Source organism: Salarias fasciatus, chromosome 23, assembly GCF_902148845.1.
Source record: "Salarias fasciatus chromosome 23, fSalaFa1.1, whole genome shotgun sequence".
NCBI classification, from domain to species: Eukaryota; Metazoa; Chordata; class Actinopteri; order Blenniiformes; family Blenniidae; genus Salarias; species Salarias fasciatus.
The window spans coordinates 25,542,911-25,562,910 of NC_043766.1; the positions used below are offsets into that span (position 1 = coordinate 25,542,911).

The 20,000-nt window shown below is 40.8% G+C and overlaps 1 protein-coding gene across 1 annotated transcript in view; it reads left to right on the forward strand.

The window, feature by feature from the left end:
• impact (impact RWD domain protein) overlaps window positions 1-9,803 on the forward strand; it is a 39,617-nt gene extending 29,814 nt beyond the window's left edge. The window contains exons 10-11 of the mRNA XM_030083263.1: window positions 5,561-5,695; window positions 9,612-9,803. Of these exons, the coding sequence (XP_029939123.1) occupies window positions 5,561-5,695; window positions 9,612-9,671 (195 nt within the window). The 3' untranslated portion in view covers window positions 9,672-9,803. The remainder of the gene's footprint in view (window positions 1-5,560; window positions 5,696-9,611) is intronic.
• The last annotated feature ends 10,197 nt before the right edge of the window (window positions 9,804-20,000 follow it).

Below are 20,000 nucleotides of genomic sequence, written 5' to 3' on the forward strand. Positions count from 1 at the left end.
CATTATGAAAATTAGATACTTGTTTTATTATAAAATTAAAGCAAAGTATGTTCCGATCAAACTCGCTGTCACTTCCTGTGAGGTGTTTTCCCGGTTTGTTCTGCCCAAAGCTAACAACGGTGTTAGAAGGAGAGATTTCTTTCACTGGAGTTGAACTTTGTACTGATGCGAAAATTGATTTCAAAATATGCAGCTCATTTCTGTTTTTCAAAAAGCTGCTCTGTTAATCTATTTTTGCGAGTTACAGTTGCGAATGATTTATTTACTACGTGTTTGGCCAGTATGCCACATGCACACAATTGACTAATTTAGCAACAACTATGTTATTATTTCATGTGAATGTAACTAACTGACTAAATAAACCCATTCATTCGTTCTTTCAGAAATAGGTGAAAGAGGCAAATATTTGGACCTACGTTGACTTAAAAACTGTAATTGTTTCTGCAAAGAATGCTAATGCTGACAAGTGGTCACAAATTTAAATTGATTTTACTGTGCCTTCTCATTACAATTATTAGACTATACAGTTAGTAAATTAATTTTAAAAGTGCGAGATACGTGCCCCCTCTCCATATCTGTCTTTTCTCTGCTATAAGAGCAGATGAAAAGACACACTGATCCATCGCTATCTGCAGCTGACTGACCTACTATAATTGAAGCGATAGCTTGAGGTCAACTCTCGGCTCAGGCATGCTGATTAATTTTCGAGTCATGATACGTTCAGAATACAGAGCTATTTACATGAAGAGCATTCTCCTTGATCTATTCTTTTGTCATCCCATGCCTCCGCACAAGCCTTGGCCTCGGTTTCCTCGTTTAGATTTCTGATTTTTGTCATTGAATGTCAAAGTGTTGGCCGATGAATGAAAGACGGATCTGAATTGTGGTTGACAGCCAGATGCAGACGGGTGTTCTCAAATGCCAGGTTGGACGTTTTGCATATGTTGCAGGCTGAAATTGTTCTCTTAATTTTAGATGCAATAATTTGAAATTTTGGAAAATGTATTTGCACTTTGATGGGTATTCAATTAGTGTCAGTTGCTCTGTGTGTTGTATAGCAATGCAGGACACATCAGCCCAACATATCACAAATAAACAGCTGAACCAACCTTAAAGGGAAATATTATGCTAATTTTCAGTCACGTCATATAGGTCTCAGGAGCAAAAATACATAGTATTTAAGTTTATTTGCCCCAAATTCATCATTTGTTCGGAGTTTCAGCGGTGTAAAAAGTCGCTCTGAGGAGCCCTCCTCAGAACACGCTGTTTCTGAGCCTGCTTTCGGGTATGCACTTGGATGTGTCTGGCCACACCCACTGTCACACACACACACACACACACACACACGCACAGTCTTGTATTTCTATCCTTGTGGGGACCGTCCATTGACTCCCATTCATGTCTAGCCCCTAACCCTGACCCTTACCCTAACCCTAACCCACACCACAACAAAGCCTAACCCTAAAGAAATGATTTTGCACTTTTACTTTTTTCAGTAACAACAACATGGTCAAGAAAACACTGTTTCTCCTACTTAGGACCGGAAAAAGGTCCCCACAAGGCACGTCGTTCCACGTTTTGCTATCCTTGTGGGGACATTTGGCCCCGACAAGGATAGAAATACAAGAACACACACACACACACACACACACACACACACACACACACACACACACACACACACAGTGGGGGCACAGTCAGGGGAAGGAGTAAATCTGATTAATTCAGGGTAAGCGGACCCAACCCAGACTGTTTCAGCTTTATTTTCAGTTTCATTTTCAGAAAATGTGGTGTAGCAAGACAGGGAGGAAACAGACAGTTATCAAATTTGAACGTCACAATGAGGCAAAGGCAACACATACTACTATAAGAAACTCTTCACAAAGTGAAAAAAGCATAATATGTCCCCTTTAAGTTTTATAGACAGTCCAACAGTGCACTCAAGACTTACACTTTACTGTGAGCAAACCTTCTCTTTGATCATAACATTGCTTCTCACAACATAAAATCCTTTTCTTCTGGTCCTGTTGCAGCTGACAAGGTTTTGTATGCATACTTCTTGTGACCTTAACGCCTACATTGTTGAGAAGATCTATGAAGCTCGAAACGACCAGAAACAGAGAAACAGAGCATTGCATCTGGATGCTACTTGTTATGATGACCCCCAGGTCATTTAGTGTCAGACTGCTCAATAATAGATAAGACTCACCACCATGCCACTCATGACCTCCTCAGTATAACATCAAAACACTCAGTAATATTCAGAGTTGAAGTTATCCTGGAAAAGTGGACCAAAGCTCTGACTGAACCACATTTTGTGACAGTTGTAAGGATGGTTATAAATCCAGTCAGTCTTTACACAAGCGGCTTGAAAAGGGCCCAGCATGCACATATTTTGAATTTCAGCTTTTTGTGATTCATAGTTCACTTCTTTTCTAAATTACCCTCTTCTGTAAAGTAATTCATGAACAACACAAATTCTGAACAAGAATAATTGCTCGGAATTTAATACCAGGCTCTTTCTCTTTCTTAGAAGGAGCTATGCCTTTGCAGTGAGCCTCATTGACCATTTTCAACAGACACACTGCAGGATGTGACATTATGTGTGGCAGAAAATTTTGTGAATCCATATGAAGACCCTTTTAGTATGAAATTATCATATTAAATACGATACTACATATGCAATGGTTACTTTGGTGATACTGGAAAAAGCTAGACTAGGTGCTCCTTCCTAATGATGAATGTGACTTTTGAGGGTGGCAGAAACAAACTGTCTGTCTCACACGCCCCCTCTGATTTAAAATTTGTAACCAGTAATACAGTAAAAACATAAAATGATGTAGAAGTAGTATTCTAGCTCAACTGTATTGTGTTTGATTGAGGTTATGGGACATATTTGGCATGGACTAATATTGATATCAGAGTTGTATTTGTTATATTAGACTCACTATTTGTGAAGTAGAAGCAAAATGGGTAAGTGTAGTACTTTCAAATACAAACAATTCTTTATCATGTAGTGAATGAGGAAAAGGTTTCTTCTGTCAGGTATTGTTGAATTTGTAGTTTACCACAGTGAGTATTTTTGGAGAGCACCCAAAGTAAGTCTGACATTAAACTTGGCACTAGTACTAATGAAGATACGAAAGCAAAATAATCTGATATTCTTGCACGTACTCATATACTTGAATGGTGACACTCTCTCTGCCCATTTTAGTGAAATAGCTGTATAGTCACAGTTATAGTTGGTGTTAAAAAAAAAGCATACTAACTTGCAACCAATGTGCATGATTGTGGTATGAAGAAAATATGTTCTTAAACTTCGTATCCTTCTTCTATTGGTTGATGAACAGCCTGTTAAATATAATAAGCCATATTTCCTCTTTATTTATATGCTATAAAGGGAGAAATTGCACTTTCAACTATGCAGGTTCCCCGCTGCATGATCACAGATTTATTCCATAGTTTGTCTCGTTAAAACTTGAATGTTTTCCCACTATTCAGAAAAAAAAACAAACATGTTTTGCAAATAGTAAATGCTATGTTTTCCTCCGGAAATGTAATAATTCTGGTCAGTGAAGATGAGTAGTTTCTCTTAACTTAACAGCTCTCATCCGGTGGCGGGAAGTCATTCTGTTCCCCACACAGCAATTACCGGTATTCTGCTTTATATTGGTTTGGTGAAGTAAACGGGGCACTAGAGTTGTGACGCTGCCATCATTATAAAGTGTGACACAAGTCACATCTGAAGGTGAATCTTACCAGCAGTGTGGTGATTGTATCTGACAGACATCTGTGGCCTGTAATAAGGTTGTTGCACAGATAAGGCACACACTTTCAGAGTTGGAGATTGCCTCCCCCCACCCTTATGTCTTTAATTTTATTTTAATTTATAATTTTGCCATACTGTTTGCTCTCAGAAGACATGAAAGGATAAACTGCAGTGTGCTGGATGGAGGTGACTGCCAGGAATTAGCTTTGATAGAAAGATACCAGCCAGAATGAACGGGAAGGTCTACAGGATGGTAGAGAGATCAGCAATGTTGTGTTGATCTCGGACAACACACACGGACACACACACACGCGTGGATAACCTGCAATCGAAATTCTACCTTATTATTCATCTGTTGTGTTGCATGAAGTGGTTTCTGTAGTTGTGTGAGGTTGAGAGTGTGTTGCAATTGTTTAATTGTCTGTGCCGGAGAGCTTAGATGAAGACAAGTAACCTGTGGCAAGTATCGACTGCCCATGAATATACAAAATCTAATGAAGCCTCAGTTAACGCGATTGTGCTTTGTGATGAACTCGCAGAGAATGAAAGATGGTTTCGCTCTCAAAATACTGGCGAGCTAATGTCGAATTATTGTTGCTCTGAAACAAACTGCTCTGCTGCACTGGGAAATGCTTTTATGAAGATCTTCTGGAGGCTGAAGGACAGCTGCAGAGAGGAGTTCTAATTATGAGTTTGTTCGTCAGCGAGGCATGACCTTTAAACACAATCGTTTATTCCTTTTGCATTGTAAAATATTGATCAGAGCAACAATTTTACGTTGTCTGAGCTTGCATTGACTTATTTCTGTTTTTTTAATTGCTTGGTAGGAATTTTCGCCTTATGTAACGTCGTTACAAAACTAACTTTGTCCTAATCACCACCTTGAGAGTAAGAGTAGCGCCGCAACAGTGTATTTAAAGTATGCAGCATGTAGAACCGACCGTGCTTCTCAACTTTTCCTCCTGGTAAACTAGAATTTCACAGTGAAGCCAAACGCTGTTGGGCACGCAGATTCTCACAAACAGCAGTCAGAGTAAAGGCAATGGGCATTTTTTCAGCTCTGCTCTGCTCAATAAAGAGCCTGATATGCTTTAGAGAACAGGCAAATATTTGGGGTCTGTGGACCCCCTGTTGACAATCATAGAGGGTTTTTTTTTTTTTTTTTTGTAGCTTTCTTAACAAGTGTAAATTTTTCACTTTTTTTTTAATTTCAGATATGTTTTGGAATCAAAATCAAAATAAAAGGTTTCAACATTTAATTCTAGCTCTAATATTATTACTGGGAGGGAGGGAGAGGGAGGGAGAGGGAGGGAGAGAGAGAGAGAGAGAGAGAGAGAGAGAGAGAGAGAGAGAGAGAGAGAGAGAGAGAGAGAGAGATGAGGCAATGAAACAAAAAATCAGAATGATGAGTGTCACTAAATATTGGACTTCCAAAAGGAAAGGTAGCTAAATCACAGCATTTGGATTTACTCTCATCGTGGCTGGCTGTTTAACTTGACTGAGAACAGCTGCTAATTGTTCCATTCTGTCTTGCTGGTATATTGTTTCATTTCCTAATGTTATAATTAAAATGAGACACATACTATAATTTCTCCATTGCATTTTTTTAAATGACATTATTGACATAAAAGATTAATCCACCAAATATATTATAGAATGAAAACAGTAGTTAAAAGCATTATGATGGAGCATCACAATGTATTTATGGCTTTATTTGTTGTTTGGACCAATGTCCTGCTGTTCAAATTCACACTCACTTCTTTTTCACCACTTGTTTGTCTCTCACCACAGATTCTGGATGTGCGTAATGTCATGGTGGTGGTCTCCCGTTGGTATGGAGGTATTTTGTTGGGTCCTGACCGCTTCAAACACATCAACAACTGTGCCAGAAACATCCTGGTGGAGGAGGGATACGTTGGCTCTACGGTGAGATGCTCTCTGGGCCTTTTACATAAACACTCTGTCTTCTTCTGCTGACATGTCATCAATCAAATATAAGTTTTCGGACAACTTATGTGTCATAAAGCCAGTGGGAATCATGGAATATAATAGACCAACTCCCAAGTGTTTCTCATGTTAAGACAGGTGCAATGACTGGAAATTGAGCCATACAGTTGCACTGTCACTCTACTGTATTTATAGTTACAGTGAGAAATCAATGTGTTGTAAATATGCTGTGTTTCCCCAGCATGAGATGTGCCTCTACAGGAACTCTTCAGTAGCCTCCACATTAAAGATGCGGTTTCATTTGTAGTGTGTTGTTGCCACATGTTTTGAAGATGAAACACACTTTCACCAGACTGAAGTTATGTCCAGCCTGCTTTGAAGTTGTCTTTGTTTTCTGCAAAAAGTTATCTCTCCAATAATATGATTGACCTTTGTGCAGCAGCCTCAAGTAGATTAAAGGTACTGCAAACCTACTCCTAAAGGTATCGTATTTCAAAACGCTGTACAAATGAGCTCTGCAGTTCATCCCCTCTCTTAGCGCCACCTGGACACCAAACACACATCACTCTAATAGCTGTGAGAATTTAACTCCCTTTGGAGAAGGAATGCTTTCGAAAAGAGCATGAGAAAAAAAGATAAAATATTACAAATAGGCAGTTTTTCTTGACTGAGGTCAGCGGAAGTTCAAATAAAGCAATTATCCAGGACCACTTATTATTTTCATAAAATAGAAGGAATGGGGATAAAGGCTTTCTGAAGCATTGATGAGATGATAAAGAAAACAACAGATTAAAATTCTAAAATGACAGATTTTTCCTCAAAGCAATTGTAACTTGCATTCTAAGATTTGATGATAATTGGAAATTATTGATGTTAGTTTTACTTACAGTTCAATCATACAGCATTAATGTTGTGATTTGATGTTTCTTCTGTAGAAACCTTGAAATGTTTCAACCCACCTCTGTTGGAAAAATGCTTTCATTCTGAATCTTTCCTTTTCCGTTAGTTTCCAACACAGAGTCCGTGACTCCCTTCAGAGTGGCTCCAGAGGTTGGGCCTGACCTTTCAAGGTTTTTGCCAATATCATCACAATGTTTATCAAACTTTTCACAGTGTGTAACTTCTGAGAAAAAAAAAAATCTCTCCAAATATCACCATTCTGGCTGCCTTACCCTATTAATGATAGACTTTCCACTTACAGACTTATTTTAGATAGAAATGTCATATAATATATTTTCAAATAGTTCCGTTTTTAATAATATACATTTATGATTTGCCCCTCTAGTGGTACACATACCATAGTTTGGGATTCACAGCTCTATGCAATGAGAACTGATCATCAAAGTTAGATTTATTCACCTGAATGGATAACACCATATACTAGAGAAGTGCTTTTAGCTTTTCTGTGAAAGGTGGTAAGGTCATCCCCGAATTTGGAGCCGGGGGGACAATAAAGGGGGAGAACATGCACTTCAGTGGATGGAGGAAAGCCAGCAACATCTGTATTTGTACATGGTGATTTACTCAGATTCAACTGAAAGCAGGTTGTTTAATTACATTAGAAATATGACATCCTGAATTTCTTTCACAAAACTGAAACAAAAGCTACAGTCCTGACCAAATTCAAAAGGAGACAAATGTTTAGACAAACATGAGGCACAGAGGGAATGCACATCACAGCAAGAATGACAACATCAGGACACATGAAGGAATGGAAAACATGAAAAACAGCAAAATAAAGAAGGAAAGATTTATGTACAATTCAGTGGCTTTGCTTGCTGTGTTGTTCTGTGAGCTTTGTTGAATTTTGCAGGTAATTGCAATAATAATAGCATTGCATATGCTATCAGTATTGCTGTGATTTGTGCAGCCTTGGATCTTAAATTATTGAGGGTATTATAATAATATTTCATTGAGAAAGCAGGGTTACAAAAGCACAGTTTCTTGTTTCTTTCATTTGTCTGTCTCCTACCATCTTACAGACATGCAAAGCAGAGTTGTAAATATTTTTTCAGTCCTGGTAGTCTGAGCCAGAAATAGTCAAGATTGAGCCTCATTGTACACCAAATTTCATTTTCATATGTGAGGAAGTCTTTCTCATGAGAAGCCAAAACTTCCTGCTGTCCACTCAAGAAAGCTTCAGGTCAGCTTCTGCAATTTTCCCTTATTTTTGATTCTGTAAACCACAGTGTTTGCAGAAGTTACCAATCCCTGCCCCAGTGATTGTACAGTGGAGTGAAAACAAGACAATGGCCTGCAATGCAATAGTAGACAACAGCTGACAATGGAACAGAGAGGAGAGTGCCATTCCCTTCACGTGAATGCAAAAATCTCCATTTGAATACCAGAATGGCACAAAGAAGGAAAATGAACAATAGTAATGAAAGTGAGCCAAAGCAACAACTGTACACCTGAGGAGTACAAGCAGTTACTAGCCCCGTTCACATGGGTCCAAAAATCCTCCTTTTAATCAGATTGTGACGTCATTCAGATTGTAAAAGTCTCATATAGACACCTAAGTGGATCCGATTCACTCAGGTTGGATTAAAGTTGGGATTGGATTGTATGAGATAGTCTGCCCTGACTGATAATCTGCTTGATATAAACAGTGGAAGACAGCAATTTGTGTTATATGGGCGGATTCTTTTCTTCTACAAATGCACTCCCTCATGTTTGAATGACTGTTTTAGCGAATGTCAAGCAGATAAAAACACACTGGTAGGCGCTGAATGAGTGAAAGACCAGAGCCTGAAAAGTTAGAAAAAGCATGTCATAGATGCTGTATAATCCACTTCAGCTTCGGCCCACGTATACAGGGATTAAACGTGGATCATTTTATTTAGTGTTCATGTATACAGATCTGAGTTGTTGTGACAGCGCACGCTGACAGACATGATTGACGTATCCGTTATTTTTGAAAATGGAAAGTGGCAGCAACCACAGTGCTAGTGCTAGCAACAGCTCGTTCGAGGTGGAGGACTTTTCTCCTCCACCTTCCCCTGATGCAGGGGATAACTCGGCAGCGCAGGGCCCAGAGCCGCATCAGTTTGAGCCCATGGCTCAAGCGCTGACCGAAGCCGGTGCTACTGCAGCCGAGGCGGCTGACGCTCTGCAGGGCCGAATGGGAGGCATCTGCTTATATAGGGCTGTACTCGATGACGTACGATGGATGCAGGAGCGTGGGCGAAGCGTGCGTTGGATGCCGTCATCCAGTCAACTGCGAAATTCAAATGTAGTAAATGCAGTTAAACCATTTGGGGCGGTACTGAGACGGTTTTTGTCACAAAAATAGGATTTTAAACAAGTTTGCACTAAATTGTAAAAGTAATGTCAGAAACGCGTAGACAACAATATAAGACATGTATTTATACAGTTTATCAACAAACAAAAAGTGATTTGGGGGTTAGTTGTTCTTTAAGTAAAACTCCAAGGAAAACCAACTCATTATAGGAAATATTTTGAATTCTTATAAGGTGTTAAAACAAAAGAGGCTAAGGGATTGGAGAGCATAATGAGTTGTGAAAAAGTGCATGAATATTAGAAAATGTCACATTTAGAAAAAAAAAGCATTTGCTACTCTGCTGTGTCTCATAGAACTGTCACCAATTGTCGGTGCAGTAATTAGTGGAGGGGGGGTGCTTAATGAGAGTACTTAGGAATGCAGTGCTTAGCTTGACGTGATGTTTGGAAGACATCAGTATAAAACAGTATAGTTTGTGCCAATCAATGCATTGTAATTTGCACCATTGCACACACAGCAGGAGTTAGCGAAGAGACTCTTATGAGCCTTGAAGCAGCACTGGGAAAAACATTGGTACCATTACATGGAGCGCTAATATAGCATAATCATTAGTCTGTTTCTTCTGTAATCTTACCCTCTACTGTTGTTTCACAGGATGAAGCCTCCAACACCCGGGTGAAGACCAAAAGGCCAAAAGGCAAGAAGACGAAGTGATCGATTTTTTTCACAGATTATCAAGAATGTTTTATGGTTAAATAATTAAAAACTTGCTGTAACAAAGGTTCCCCCCAATCAGAAAAAGAATAAATACTTTTTTGAAATTCTAAATAAATGATTGTGATAATAAAGACACTATTATCATTTAAGACTGTGTCATCAAATGTCATAGAGAGACATCTAGCGCACATTTTAGACCTCAAAGGAGGTCAGATGCAATCGTGTTTCCACTTGTCCGTATCACGCGCACCAGGCGAACTGCTTCACACTGGACTCCAGTAACCCCTTCACTTCACTTGGCTGAGCGATTGATGACATTTGGCACCGCCCTCCTGCAACTCAGAATCAAGACAAATTAAACTCTAATACTAAACGACAATTAAATAACAATGTATGTGCTTCATTTCCTAAAAAATATCTGCAATGAAAGAGCAGAAAAACAGCTTGGAGTGACTGAAAAGTCGCCCTAAGGAGGTGGGTTTTAGCGATTCCACCAATCACTGAATGATATGAAATTAAACCAGCCAGCAGCAGTTAATGGCTTCCAGCTGTTTTCCAGCGATGTCTCATTCAAGATGCACATTGTTCCCACTACCAAACATGCAATCATAAGTGGACCAGAGCACCTCCGAAGTGGTTTGCTTGAATATGTATTAGTACCTGTTCACACATGTTGGTAGGGCTCGTCATTTGAGCTTGGATCATCTGAGACACATTTTAATTCCATGGGGGAAATGGAAATGGAGAGAGAGAGAGAAAGAGGGAGGGAGAGAGAGAGAGCGAGAGCGCTATAGAGGGGAGAAACAAATGTGAAATGTAACAGTGAATATATGGCGAGTGAGAAAGGAAAAAAATTCAGTGTAGGTCTTCCAAAAGTCTTAAACTCTAGCAACTTCACTAGAAGAAAATTTGAATATCACGAAAAAGTTGATTTATTTCAGTAATACCATTCAAAAAGTGAAACTTGTTTAATGTATACATTTATTCCACACAAACTGATATATTTCAAGTGTTTATTTTATTTTGGGTGATTAGAATGGAAAACTAATAAAGAACCCAAATTCACTGTCTCAGAAAATTAGAAATATACTTAAGACTATACAAAAAAAGGAGTTTTAGAAATGCTGGCCAACTGAAAAATATAAACATGAAATGTATGTACATGTACAGCACTCAGTACTTAGTTGGGGCTCCTTTTGCCTGAATGACTGCAGCAATGTGACGTGGCATGGAGTCGATCAGTGTGTGACACTGCTCAGGTGTTATGAGAGCCCAGGTTGCTCTGATAGTGGCCCTCAGCTCTTCTGCATTGCTGGGTCTGGTGTATTGCATCTTTCTCTTCACAGTACCCCATAGATTTTCTATGGGGTTAAGGTCAGACGAGTTTGCTGACCAGTCATTAATACCATGGTCCTTAAACCAGGTACTGATAGCTTTGGCACTATGTGCAGGTGTCAAGTCCTGTTTGAAATGAAATCTGCATCTCCATAAAACGGTTCAGCAGCAGGAAGCATGAAGTGCTCTAAAACTTCCTGGTAGATGGCTGCGTTGACCTTGGACGTCAGGAAACACGAAGGACCAACACCAGCAGATGACATGGCATCCCAAACCATGACTGACTGTGTAAATTTGACACTAGACCTCAAGCAACATGGATTCTGTGACTCCCCTTGTTTCCTCCAGACTCTGGGACCTGGTTTCCAAAGGAAATGCAAAATTTGCTTTCATCAGAGAACATGACTTTGGACCAGTTAGCAGCAGTCCAGTCCTTCTTGTCTTTAGCCCAAACGGGATACTTCTGACGCTGTTTTTTGGTCAAGAGTGGCTTGAAACAAGGAATGCAACAGCTGAAACCCATGTCTCGCATATGTCTGTGCGTAGTGGATCCTGAAGCTCTGACTCCAGCTGCAGTCCACTCTTTGTGAACCTCCCCCACATTTTTCAATGGGTTTTGTATCACAATCCTCTCCAGGGTGCGGTTGTCCCTAGTGCTTGTACATTTTTTTCTACCACATCTTTTACTTCCCTTTGCCTCTCGAATGTGTTTGGACACAGAGCTCTGTGAACAGCCAGCTTCTTTTGCAATTACCTTTATTGTCTTGCCCTCCTTGCGTAACGTGTCAATGATGGTCTTTTGGACAACTGGCAGGTCAGCAGCCTTCCCCATGATTGTGTCGCCTACAATTCAATTCAATTCATCTTTATTCCAGACGCTCAGTCCATTAAAAAGAAACAACAGACAAACAATGTAAACAAAAGAAGGAAAAAAAACCCGACAATTAAATTGTCATGTTAAAAAGACATGCATACCAGTGTCTCCAAAAATCAGACTGAAAACGTGTAACGCTCAATGTGACATTTGTAAGACAATCATTTCATTCTCAGACCTGCTGAGTCTACAAACAAAATTATACATCAGAGTTCGTAAAAGTGCCTGTAAAGTGTTAACTCTAGCATTGACAAACATTTCTGTGGCACTAGTCCATCTCGGCTTTCTCAAAAGCACACGCAGGGCATCATTATAGGCCACCTGCAGCTTGCGCAGGCTGGCTTTCTTATATTTAGTCCAATGGTGAGCCGTGTATAATGGGGTACAGTAGGCCTTGAACAAGGTTAATTTTACATTTTCAGTGCACAAGCTAAACCTCCTTGCGAGAGTATTAGCCTGAGCATATAGCATTGTCTGTAAATGTCCTCATCATCTGACAAATCCTCAGTGATGATGTGCCCAAGGTACTTGAATTTATCAACAAGAGTCAAAACATTATGAGACAGATGAAATTCAGGAAACAGCATAGACTTGTCCTCCTTAGTTTTACAAATCATAACCACACTCTTGGCAGTATTAAATTTGATATCATGTACCAGGCCATAGGCAGAACATATGTTGAGTAGCTGATGTAGACCAGCTGTACTCGGACAAAATAATACTGTATCGTCTGCATACATTAAATGATTCATAACAATGTTTCCATTAACACAGCCAGTATTGCAAGCTCTTAGTTTAGTTGACAATTCATCGAAATACAAATTGAATAGCACTGGGGACAGAATTCCTCCCTGTCTGACACCATTGCTAACATTGAAGGGGGTAGACAGATTGTTTCCCCATTTTACTTGGACTGCTTGTTGCTCGTACCAGTATGCCAGCAAGCGCACTATATAGCTGGGTACACCTTTTGCACGTAATTTCATAAACAGCTTTTTGTGATTTACCCTGTCAAAAGCTTTGGATGCATCTAAGAAGCAAACAAAGACTGAAGAGTTTTGCTTTCTATGCTTAAAAATATTTTCTTTAAGTGCATATATACACATGTTCCTAGGTTGGCCTTAAAGCCAAACTGATTGTCTGTGGTTCTGATGAACTTATCAAGCCTGCCCAACAGGATACTCTCAATGATTTTGGACATTACACTAGCCAGGGCTATGGGCCTATAATTGTCTGAACAACCAATTTTACCAGTTTTGTTCTTAATAACTGGAACCAACAGGACATTTACCATGGGATCAGGTAAGAATCCATGCACAAGAAAAGCAGTAAAACAGAGAGACAACAGTGGGGCAAGTCTCACGCTTGCTAAATTTAGATGTTGAGCTGAGATACCATCTGAACCAGCCGTTTTGTTAATTGATAAATTTGTTATTGCTTCAGCAACATCATGTGTCATAACCAAATCAACATCGTCAACATAATTAATAGAATCACATTTACTCGGGACACAGTAAATCTGACAGACAAATCTGCTGTAATGATTTTTCCATAGTTCTAAGATATTAGCAGTGCCAGAGACACCGTCGATTACAGAGGGTAGAGATGTTTTACCTGCACTCAAGGTTTTGACTTCTTTCCAAAAGTCATGTGAATTATTAGATGTTAGCCTCCTGGCTAGAGAGTTAGCTCTCATTGTTCTTTCATTTCTAGAAATATAGCGTACTGCATACTTACACTGTGCATTTGTAATCCTTCATTGTTCAAAAACAGGCCCAAATCTGGGTCTACCTGCAAGGATCCATTCTACAGAAGCCTGGAGTATGGAGTATAAACGTTTAGGACGAAAAGTTCCCTACCTTCCTCCATCAGTTGTATTGCTATGCACCAATCACTCTCAAGTCTGATTACATTGACACAAGAGTCAAGGTTTTTATTCCACAGGATAGCAACTCCGCCAGGAACACGGCCACGTATTATACCATCACCACTATCCACACGAGACTCACCAGCCCCATGGAAGTGAGCATGTACAGAGCATGTACCCCACAAACTCCTGTTTCGTCAAAAACGTCTCTTGTAAACACAACACATCGCATTGTTCTAGCAGTTGGTCTACAACAACACAATGTGCTCCATCTTCGATATTCTGTCCCAAACGGAGGCCACGACAGTTGTACGACAGTATTTTCAAATTCATAGCTTTATATTATGAAGCCTTGGAGCCATCGGCTGATAAAGCCCCACCCTGCCCACCTAAAGCAGCACTATCTGAGCCAGTGATGCGAGCCTTGTTACGTGGTTCATAGAAATGCTGTACATAGGCACCCACAGGCCAGATGTCAGGGTTGTAGATTTCCATTACATCTCTGCATTCCGCCGTAACTTTAAATGAGGCGAATCTACTGTTAACAGTGACAATCTTTTGACACTCTACCTTAAGGCACAACTGAGCTTTAAGATAGTCAGTTTGTGTGAGTTCATCCAGGTCAGGTGAAAATTTTGAGGCAAAAACACTCACCAGCTTTGTGGTCACTGTCTTTATGTGGCTTGCTGCTCCCATCCCAACAATCGCCAGGCCTTTTGGATTCTTCACCTCAGGAGTCGTGCGTGCTCCCATTTTAGACTCAGGTTGTCGTTTTGATCTTTTTGCAACCGTGCTCCGATTCGGGGGTCCAGGAGCTAATGGAGATCCAGGCACTTGCAGAACCTTCTCGGCTGGATTTTGCTCACCGCTGCTGCTCGATGCAAGCGCTCCTTCCTCGTCGCCTCTCCCGCCACGCGCCGGAGCTGTTGTCAGAGGTGCCGCGTCCAACGTGTCGCTGTACTCCTCCCTCTGCTCTCCGTGCGCGCCCTGCGCCACATTCCGTTCCACTTCCACGGCCTTCTCCAGGCATGACACCGTTGGTTTACATCGGTTGAAATCACACGGAGATCATGACATATATCCACTTGGACACGTAACGCTTTTCTCATAGCTCCGATATCAGCCTGTAGTTGCTCCATTCTCTTGAGTAACCCACAAACATCCAGGGTAGTAAAACTCACTGGAGGCAAATCATCCAAGTAGTGTGACACAAAATGTGGAACATCCTCCCCACATTCATTCAGAACCTTCAGACAGCTCTTGATATTTTTTAAGTCCTTTTGCGCGCCTTTGTGCGACACATTGCGTTGCTTTGTTGGGCATAGCTCAAACAGAACATTCTTAGAGGCCTCAAGCTGTTCAGTCTCAAATGCGTTTGCTGCCAGAAGGACAATTTCATCCTGGCTCAGAGTTCTAGATTTCACAGCAAGAAATTTTTTAGAGTTCATCCTCCACAATTATTTTCCCGTCCACAGTCCTGTGGATTTCAGGTTTTTGCCTTGACCGGGCAAGAGCAGCAGAAGTGCATGCTGCTGCACCCTCCGCCATATTATCCGGCAGAGTTAGCATTTAGCTCCAAAAACTTCCGGCTTCGAGCAGCTGATCACAAGTTTATGACCAGAAATTGGTGAGAGTGAGTCGGGGTGAAGCGATGCTTGTGTCTGGTTTCACTCTTTCACCTGGTTTGAGCTTTCTGTCCCGGTAACTGGCAAGGTTAGCCTGTTAGCATCGTTAGCGCCATGAATCTCAGCCGGACTGCCGGTGCGTCTCCTCCAGCACGGTCTTCTCTCTTTTTGCCAGAATCTACAGAACTAGACTGACCATTTAAAGGCCATTGCAGGTGTTTTGAGTTATTAGGCTGATTGAGTGTCTTCAATACTGACCCTTTTTAGAATATTCTAATTTTCTGGGATAGTGAATTGTGTGTGTGTGTGTGGGGGGGGGGGGGGGGGGTGGGGGGGGGGGTGGGGGGGTGGGGGGTGGGGGGGGGGGGGGGTAGTTAGTTTTCAGTTCTAATAATCAAAAATAAAATAAATAAGCACTTGAAATATATCAGTCTGTGTGGAATGAATGTATACATTAGACAAGTTTCACCTTTTGAATTGTATTACTCATGTAAATCAACTTTTTCTTGATATTCTAATTTTTAGGGACCGAGCCCAGAGGCCACCATGCCCGGAGGGCAAGGTTTCTATTGTTTTTCGTTGTTGTTGTTTTTTTTTTTTTCATGGTTATTATTATTCTGACGCAGAGACAAACCCAAATTTGACCCCCTAAACATGCACGAAAACTCACCAAATTTGGCACGCAAATCATGACCGGCAAAACATTTGATAAAATGGAAAAACTGACCCCATCTGCTCTCTAGCGCCACCTAGACACACTAAAATGATCGCTGCGCCCCACAGGAATTTCGTAGAGAGATCACACCAACTTTCACGTGTTCGTCTCATCGAGACTTAAAATTCACGCGCTGACACCCCAGACCTAAATCCAACAGGAAGTCCGCAATTTCCCTTTCTAAGTAAAATTTTGCTGAAAATCACTTCTCACGAAAAAAGTTGGCCCTCTAAGTTGGAACTCTGAAACCTGCCTTGCTCCTGCCCTCATCTGTTATAATGAGGGAAAAAGGAAAAAAGTCACCTTTTTTCAGCTCCTCAAACAAGCATTGAATGTGGCTAAAACGTGACTCCTATCAACAAACCAAGCACACGTAAAGCGTCACCAGGTCCTCCCGAACAAGATGATGTAACATAAGTGGGGGAAATATCTTGATACATGGCAGTTTTCGCGAGAATGAAAAGGTGTGCACTCTGCATTTTTTTGCTCTCAGTTATAATGGTGCCAGATGGGGGAAAATCTCACACTTTCCACAAACTGAGGCCTCTATGGTCCAAACTAAAAGTCTGACTGCTCTGAAAGCCTCACCAACTGAAAGACAACGAAATTTCCTTTCAAACGTGAAATTTTTTTGTTCAGTTTTGCCAAACATGAATGGAACAAGGAGCAGTCGTTTCCCAAACAGAAACTTTTATTTTCTCCTCTCTCACACTCTAACTGACATGACCATATATGGACATGCAGTGCAGTTACACAGCTGACAGCAGCCGTCAATCAGACTCTGACTCTCAGTGCCTTCATTCAGTAACTCTTAAAAGGAGATGGGAGAAGCTAACAACTCCATGTTAGTGCATGTGAGATGCTAACAGCTACATGCTAGTAGATGGGATACTAACATTTCCATGGAAATGAATAGAAGATTGATTCTAACAGCTACATGCTAATAGATGAGATGCTAACATCTTCATTTTAAAGGATGGCAGCTGCTAACAGTGCTAAAAAGAACAACGCTAACGGATGACAGATGCCAATAGCTATATGCTAGTTATTATTCCGTCACAGAAACAAACTCAAATTTGACCCCCTAAATATGCACGAAAACTCATCAAATTTGGCACGCACATCTGGACTGGTGAAAAATTAAAAAAAATAGAAAAATTAACCCCATCTGCTCTCTATTGCCACCTAGAAAAGCTAAGATGGTCACCACGGCCCGCAGGAATATCGTAGAAAGTTCAAACCTCTCATCGAGGTTTAAAAGGTTGCTGGAGTGCAGAAGAATTGACTGTCAGACTGTCACAAATAAGAGCCTCAAACCCTTTCAAAATAAAAGTCAAAATTTTGCGAAAAATGACATTTAAAACGAGACACATGAACAATTTTGGGTTCACCAGTGTTAATGACAGCATGTACTACCTTTCAAAAATAAAAGCCCAAAATTCCTTTTACAACAGAAAATGAGGTAAAATCATGAAAATGGATGATTACAGAGTAGCAATAGTCCCTATGACCTGGACGTCTTTCAGCAAGGTACGAGGACGTCTCAGTCGCGGGCTGGTGGGGAGGCTCGGTCCCGACCAATGCCGCTTGCGGCTTTAATTTTGATTAGCACCTGTAAGCGCTGGTTCAAAATGAGAGGAGCCCTATAACTAAAAGGCTCTGTCTCCTATTGTACTTATAGAAAACTTCAGAACCTCAAGTAAGAATGCACAAAAACCCAGTTGTGTCAAGCAATGAGCTAATTGCTCATTGTCAATACCTACTGTACATGAATGGGCCTTTTTCAAAAAACCGGAAATACGCAATCAGTGGGTAACTTTTCTTCCGGTCCAGTGCCAAGTCCATTCATTTTCTCTGAGATGGATCGCGTTTTAAGTACATGTCTCCAACATTTCCCCAGCATTTCCTTCGCTGATGTGGAAAGGACAGTAGAAGAGAAGTCAGTGACAAAAAAGTCAAAGATGAAGAAAGGATACAAGTATTTCCACGAAAACTTCATAGAAAAACACGAAGGTAAGTAGAGAGTTAGCATGTTAGCCTAAGTGCTGCTGAACCCTAGTGACTGTATTTAGGCATACTTTTTCATGTGTAGATCCTGATAACCGAATCCAAACACTTAAGTTTCATTTGCAGCATGACGACAACCGTTCGCTCTCTTTATGGCTGTTTAAGTGAACGTCTTTCAGATATGATATTAGACGAATGCTATCATTGATTAGCCCAACAGCTAACAGCGTTAGCTCTCAGCTAATGTGTTTTGTGCGTGTCTTATCGTCATCATAGTATCAAATGCATTAAATGGCCAGGTGTCAGTGAGAGCAAGGTGCGACTGGTCACAGAGGAAAAGCGAGGAGCCTCATAAACTAGAGGTTTGACCACAGAGAGCATAAATGCCCTGCCGTTGCAGCTGCTGCTGCAGCTCTCTCTGCTGACGTGCTGTTCATCCTAGCCTTTTCTTATACAGGAGCCTCGACTCCGTTCTTTTTCTTTGTCCTTTTATTTCAATTCATTCCATAGGTTATAAGTCTCTACTGCTATGTTATCTGTTTCTATAATAGATCTGTGGCCAGAAGAGTGCATCCCCACTCAACCAAACCAGCTTTGTGCGGTGTATTTCTATTGTACTGAATAAAGTCGTGTCTGTGTGTGTGTGTGAAAATATATTGTAAAAGTTAGTTATTTTGGAAAAAAAAGGGTGGTGGTGGGTGCACTGCAAAATCCCTTTGCTATAAGCTGTTACCATCTCTTACCACTGACAGTGATGTAATTCTGTGATGTCATGTTCATCATTCTTATCCATTTCTATACAGATGACGCTTGCTGTTGACAGTGGATGTCTGATGGCGTTTTCCTGTAGCTGTGCGCCAGGAAAAGGATTTTGCAACCACGCTGTGGCCCTACTTCATCAGACAGCGCATTATACACAGTATGGCCTGCAGACTGTCCCTCCATCTCTGGCCTGCACAAGCAATCTACAGCAATGGCGTAGAGCAAGAACTCAGGTGGGTGTTTAATAAGGTAGTTTATTTACTCTGTTTTCATTAAGTGCTTGTGTTTACCGTATGTTGTCTTTTTTGTTTGTCCTGAAATTAATAAAAAAGACAACACACACAAACAGACTGTGTATTACTACAACTCTCTGCAAAAATGAATATATTTCACCATTGGTTTCAGGGAATTCATCCAGAACCTGTGAGTGATGTGGTGGTGCGAAAGCCAACAGCTGGCAAGAGCGGTCTTCGGTCCACATTGTAGCAGGCATATGCAGGTAATAATATTCAACATTTCACTTTTGTGACAGCTAAATGCTAATGCCTTTGTGTAATGATGGCCAAATGTAACTACTGTAACTACATTTTAATAATAATGCATTGGTTTTATATAGCGCGTTTCTGGACACGCAAAGACGCTTTACATTGCAAGCTACTACTGTAGCCACAGCTGCCCTGGGGCAGACTGACGGAAGCGAGGCTGCCAATCTGCGCCATCGGCCCCTCCGAGTAGGGCTGAACGATATGGGCAAAATTTCATATCTCAATATCCATGCCAGATATCTCGATATCGATACGTTATATACAATGGATTCAGTGAAAGTTTAGCATTTTTCAGAAAAATAAACACATCATAATACAAAAGGATGTAAAAAAATGCAGTTTTATTTATGAGAACTCACTGCCACTACCACTAAACTCGTTTGTGCAGATTCTGCAACCGCCCTCTGCCATCAACTGTCAACCAGTAAACAAGGTTTGTGGTTGGCTGGCCTTACCTGTGCATGGGCAAGCTTACACGCAGGGCAAGCAGGGGAAATCTTGATATCGTTGATTTTGAGAAACTAATGTCCTGAATGTTCATATTGCGATATCGATACGATAACGATATATCGTTCAGCCCTACCTCCGACCATCAC